Source organism: Octopus bimaculoides, chromosome 4, assembly GCF_001194135.2.
Source record: "Octopus bimaculoides isolate UCB-OBI-ISO-001 chromosome 4, ASM119413v2, whole genome shotgun sequence".
NCBI lineage: Eukaryota > Metazoa > Mollusca > Cephalopoda > Octopoda > Octopodidae > Octopus > Octopus bimaculoides.
In genome coordinates, this window is record NC_068984.1 from 132995965 (window position 1) to 133002007 (window position 6043).

Sequence of the window (6043 nt, forward strand, 5' to 3'; positions counted from 1 at the left end):
AGGGAATTTCAGTTCTGGATATAAACATTTAAAGTGTTTAGAGCAGGACCTGAGATGAAACACAGAAGGAATGAGGAGGAGCAGTTCAGAGAAACAGGAACTGTTGAAATAATGGTGGTAGAAGGGACACAGGAAAAACACTGTAAGATTATGTACTAATAGCTTTAGTGTGGCATTTGACAATTAGCTAGATATCCTTTTATTGGATATAGTGTGTAACAATTTTGGACAGGTGGACAATAATTCAGAAGTGGTGCATTTGTCTTATTTTCAATGCTTGATAAGAAGTGGGGCATTTAGCATTTAGCTATATGTGGTTACCAAGAGAAATCAGAAAATTGTGAGCATCTGCAAACTTTATGAAAGTTTTAGTCATGAGTTGTGTATGGATAGTGAGCAAGAGAATATAAGATTGTGAGGAAGATTCCAATCCAAAATATTAAGATGTGGTGAACCCTAAAAGTAGGAAAATGTTAGATTCTTATGCAAAACAGTTAAAATGTTTTGCTTTCCAAAGTTGACAATATCTCAAGTTGATTGCTTACTATTGGCTGGATGTGACACTACTGATAAAGGAAAAGAAAAGTCATTGAATAGAATTAGTCTATAAAATATATATACCAAGAGTCCACAAGGAACTCTGTGTAAAATGCGATCCCCTTACATCATGTACTTAGTGCAAGCAATATACATTCAAAAGACGCAATAGAATTTCTAGAAGTCTGGTAGAAAACCAGGACTCCAGTGATCACAGTGAAAGAATGGTAGCTTGAGTTACCTAGGACAGGAGAATACAAATATTGCAGTTGTTTCTTTGAGCCAGGCCCATAACTTTTCTTTGCTGACTGCAGGTTTCACTCCTCCAATGGTTGAAGGGCTTGCAGTAAAAAAAATGAACAGGAGACTTACAAATATCCAAATTTGCAAAACATCTTAATCCTTTAGTATTCAGATTCTTGAATTAATCATGCATTATCTTTTAGTTTCAAGATTTTGATGATGCAATTATTTTTAAAATGACATCATGGAATGGGTGTGAGAGGCCAGATCTAGTTAGTTTGAACATGAGTCAGAATATTTGGGTCAGTTTAAATGCAAAAGGGTTAATTCTTGCATAAATAGATTTTTTAAAAACACTACCATCTTCACACACACACATCAATACTATTGCTGCACACATTTTATACCCTAATACTTTTTTCAAATGTTATCACTGCACAGGAAATTTAGAGCAATATTTAACCAATTCAGGGAAACTAGGCAACAAGAATAAATCAGGCATCTCTAAATTTGTAATTCATTTGAAGTTGTTTTTGTTTTTGAAATGGATAAACTCACTTGGCAATGAACAAAGACATTTTAATCAAAGTTTTTTTTGTTTTTTTTTAGCCAAGAGTAAATTAACTTCTACTGTGGTTTACAAAAAAATGACAATAGCTTGACTACTCAGAACATATCTTAAAATTATTTATTCATAGGAGGGACAGTACCTTTTGTAGGCCCTTCCAAATCAGCAAGATCAATGCAGATTATGTTCCGTTTGAACTAATGTATAGAAACTGAGGTATAGAATAAAATATTTAGTATGAGGTAAGGTATGGTTGGGCGAGAACAGGATAAGATGAGAAGAGACAAATACATCATGCTGGTCTCGGTATAGGCAATATACAGCATGTTAGCTCTGAGGTGCAGTGGTTTTACAGTAGCGTTTGAGGGAAGAAACGACATATGTTAGCTGCGAGTTGCAACATGTTTGGTGATGGAGACTGTCCACTAGCTTTCGTTTATTTGGATGAAGTCTTAACATGTATCTGCGTGTATAACATCAGCACTATATCAGATTTGCAAACAATACTATATAGTTACGAGAACAGAAATTGATCGGGTACAGAATATTTTCCGACTTGGAAAAGAAAATCTAGTCTTAGGTATGTAGTATTTTCGATGTTATCCGTGACGTTGCGACTGGATGAGAAATTGAGGCTTAGCATTACGTAGTGACTCACCAGGTATAATGCTTCCCAATATATAGTTAGCATTTTGTGTTTTCACAGGAGATTAAATATTCAAAAGGAAAAGCTAACATATTTCAATAATTTATTAGATTTTGTTATACATTTATATAAAAAGCTTAGACTGAGCAAAACCCTTCCATATATGTTGGCATATTAGGAAAAGAAAGTAATCCTTTATTTTAAGTAGAGTAGGGTTTTTTTTTGTACAATAATCACCATTGAAATAAGCTTTTAGATTTTGCAAAATAAATAACATAGTATATATATATTTTCATTTAAAGTAATTGCAAAAATGTTTTGTAATAAATAGTTGAAACAAAACAGCTGAAAGTATAAAAACTTGGTAATGAATACAGATTTTAATTTTTGGATAAAATAACAGAATTTAAAACGCGTTTACAGTTTATATATTTGCAAAGAAACAGTATGACAGTATATTATATTGAAACAAAAATGATTAAAATTCTAATTGTGAATATATACGAAGGAGAAAAATAACGGAACAATTTTTTTTTCATTTTTGCAATCAACAAGGAAGCGAAATCTAAGGCACAATTCTGGTGATTATCTGTCTCTTTGAAAGAAACTTTCTCTAGACATGTGAACAGTCTTTCAGGCAGTTGTAAAAATATTTAAGAGGCGAAGAGACCTTAACACATTTGAGTTATTCGTATAATACAAAAATCTGACTTGTTTGAGTTTGTTACTTTAGTATACTAGATATGATGAGCAGACATTCTTGTAATAACTTCGACAATAAAGATCCAAAGATAACAGATTGTTGAAGCATATTTACTAGATTTTATCTCTCGAACTTCCAAAATGAACGAGGGCGTTAACAATTTAATTCATTCTTTCACAAAAAAAGTGAAACAATAATATAAATGGAACATTAATGCCGAAACTTCGAACAGGGAATACAAAGATTAAAATAGTTAATTCCACAAATTCAAGTTAAGGCAGACATAAAAGCAAATTTACTTTAAAACTATTTCCACTTCTTTTGCTTCGTTTTCTTTCCATCAAATATTGGTTTACGAAATATTTGGAGTTTACCATAAAGATTTCAATCGTGCAAACAGGTGATCATACGTATTCCAGCTTTCGCCACCCCATTTTTTTTTATGAGAGGGGTATCTGGAACTGTTATCTGAATGCGCGTCCTTCCAGCGGAATGAGAGTTGAGGGGAATTTGGCTGCTATGTCTTGTAAGTCAGCCACGTAAAGTTCCTCTCAAGTTATTAATAGAAAATATAAAGCCTGGCCGGCTGTCTTTCATTTTTCCTTATCTCCACCCCACCCTATTAGTCTAAGTAAAAGTGGTTTGTAATAAGTGGGTGTAATGTCAGTATAACCTAGTCGTATTCGACTAAACTTTTCATTTCAGTACGCAGCTAAAATTAGACGTAAACAATCAGCCTATATACGTTGCATGCTACATATTTAATCAATATCAGAATGCTTGTACGGTTAACCATTGAGAAACCAAAATTCAGGTAAACGGGTTAGACAGCAAGATTTTGCTAACAATTTCATAATTTAACACAATAAGTTGAAAACATTCATTTAGACGAAAATATAAGTAGCCAATACTAAAAGATTTGGCTAGACAAAAATAAATTAAGAAAAAAAAAAAAAGGCAAGAAATAAGTTCAGTAACCTTAAAATGAAATAGTTTAGTGTTGATAGAGAAAGTTATAACTAGTTGTCATATTGATTAAATGGCTATAAAAATGGATTGATATTGGTGCAAGAGATTTACAGTCGCTAGTCACCTATTCATAACTGGTAATTCAGAAAGTGTAACAATGAAAGCAGCTGATACATGCATATTTAAATAGACTAGAAATTTAACTGAATAGCTTCTGAAAACTCCTAAACACAAAATACGGATAGAATTTATACTGAAGTTAAAAGAAGTTTTTAAACACTTCCTGAGTGTTAACGACTATTTAATAATGTTATTAAACAAGTTCCATTTCTTTTATATAGACAGAGAGACAGAGAGAGGGAGTTGGAGAAAGAGTTTATTCATTTCAAACAAAACAAATCTATTTTGTGTTCCCAGTTATTTTGTAAAGTTACGCAAGCAAGCACCATACACACACACACACATACATACATATACACAAACATCCAACTAACCCTAATTTTTATCACGGCTGCTAAAGTTGCCGTATAGAGAAGAAATAAATGCAATTAAAAAATGCAAAAGAAAGTTATTTAATTATCTCCAGCAGCGGGACTCGTCTCGTCGGCAGATACAGTTTGAAACTTTATATTCCGTTTGCAAAGTCTCTCTACTAGAGTGGTGTTAGCAAAAGCAGAAGCTGGGGTGAAAACCCCTCCACTGTTAGGCATCCTCTGGTTTTCTTTTAGGATAACAATAGCTGCCTGAGTGACACAAATGGCGGTAGTAACATAAGCAGGCTCAGGTCCATTAATCTTCGTAATAATAGGTTTATTTGGCAAATCACTGTGGGTATCGGTTAATTCTTTCACCCGGCTTGGGTAACCATTGCCACAAAATTTAAGAGAAAATGAACATTTTTCTACTTCTTGTTTAGTTGGTCCGCCTTTTTTAACAATACCGCCACTGAAAAAAGTCGGGAAAGCCATGAGCAACTTCCTTCCAAAGGAGAACCTTGATAGAAAACTTAGGCAGAGACCAGAAAAGAACATGAGGATAAAGAAGATAAGTGACTCATTGCAAAAGTAAAAGGCATACTGAGTTGGTCGTTTCGTCTCTTGATCTTGGAGAAATCTCTGGGAGCGATAAACGACAGACCTGTAGGCATCGGGCCAGACACTGCAATATTTGGAACTATCTTTATCGTAAAACAAACCACTTTTAGGCTTTACCACGTGTTGAAACTCAAAATTTTTCGTTGTAAATAAAGATTTTCTTATTGCTCCGAGTTCATTCCTGTGCTGAAACCCATATACTTGGCATTCAAATGTAGGCAGTCCTGTTCTCACTGGTCCATCGACAGAAAGATAAGCTTCTACGTTATTAAGATCACCATTAAATTGCTGTGAAGTATACATAATACCTATGTCAATAGGTAGGCAGCGGAAAGCACAGGAACCCACAATATATACATCATTTTCTCGAGCAGGACCGTTATATTGAAGTTGTACTTTTTCCAGAAACAAAGGTTCTCCAGAAACGTCAACATGATGTGTTTTACATTCGATACAGGCTTCTATAACTTTGGGGCCATAGTAAACAAAAGGGCCACAGCAGTTAATAAGGCACTTGGTTTTTGTACACATATCCAAAAGAGATTCATGGTTCAGGGAATCCGCAATTAAGATCTGTATGTCGGAATAATCCTGGCCAGTGGAACTTGTAACGTCTGACAGGACTGCTTCTAATTTTTCCATACTTCTTCCCGCAATTGCCCATTTGATGTTGTTTTCATTGGCAACCCGACTAAGTTCTTCAATAACAAATTTGCCAGTGAAACCACTCGCTCCAAAAATCACAATATCAAACTCCTTGTCGCTCGCTGCCATTTTCCTTTGTTCTCAGACACAAAATAACACAACAAATATATATAAATATCTGTTATTATATACTGGTTTAGCAACAGCCCTGCTGTGCCAGCTGTCTGTCACTATTAGCAGGTCGCGGATAAAGTCTACTGGACAAGCAGCCGCTAACGGTGTTTGTTTATATTTCAAGCTTCGGGTTAGATAACTCTTGTTTCACTGGTTCTGGTGGGAGGAGTGACATCGCTTGTTGAGTTCGTGTTAGAGTGGGAGGTAAAAGAATATAAGTAAAAGAGAGAGAGATAGATAGAATGTGAGCAACTCACGAGAGAGAAAGGAGAAGAAATTCTGACGGGGGGAGGGGTGTTAAAGAGTAAGGAAGTGTGAGAGAGAAAGAGTAAGGAATTGTGAGAGAGAAAGACGTAAGTTAATTTCTCTTAGATTTGTTTTCTCATAGTTGAAAAAGGTTGTAATTTGAACTCGACCATGATATAATAACAAATTAGAAATGGTATGAACCAGTATTTGAAATT

The 6043-nt window shown here is 34.6% G+C and overlaps 1 protein-coding gene across 1 annotated transcript; it reads right to left on the reverse strand.

Moving 5' to 3' along the window:
* Positions 1 to 2080: 2080 nt before the first annotated feature.
* LOC106878846 (saccharopine dehydrogenase-like oxidoreductase) lies at positions 2081 to 5730 on the reverse strand. Its single transcript, XM_014928187.2, has one exon. The coding sequence runs from the start codon at positions 5532 to 5534 to the stop codon at positions 4239 to 4241; it is 1296 nt and encodes a 431-aa protein (XP_014783673.1). The 5' UTR covers positions 5535 to 5730; the 3' UTR covers positions 2081 to 4238.
* Between the last annotated feature and the right edge of the window lie 313 nt (positions 5731 to 6043).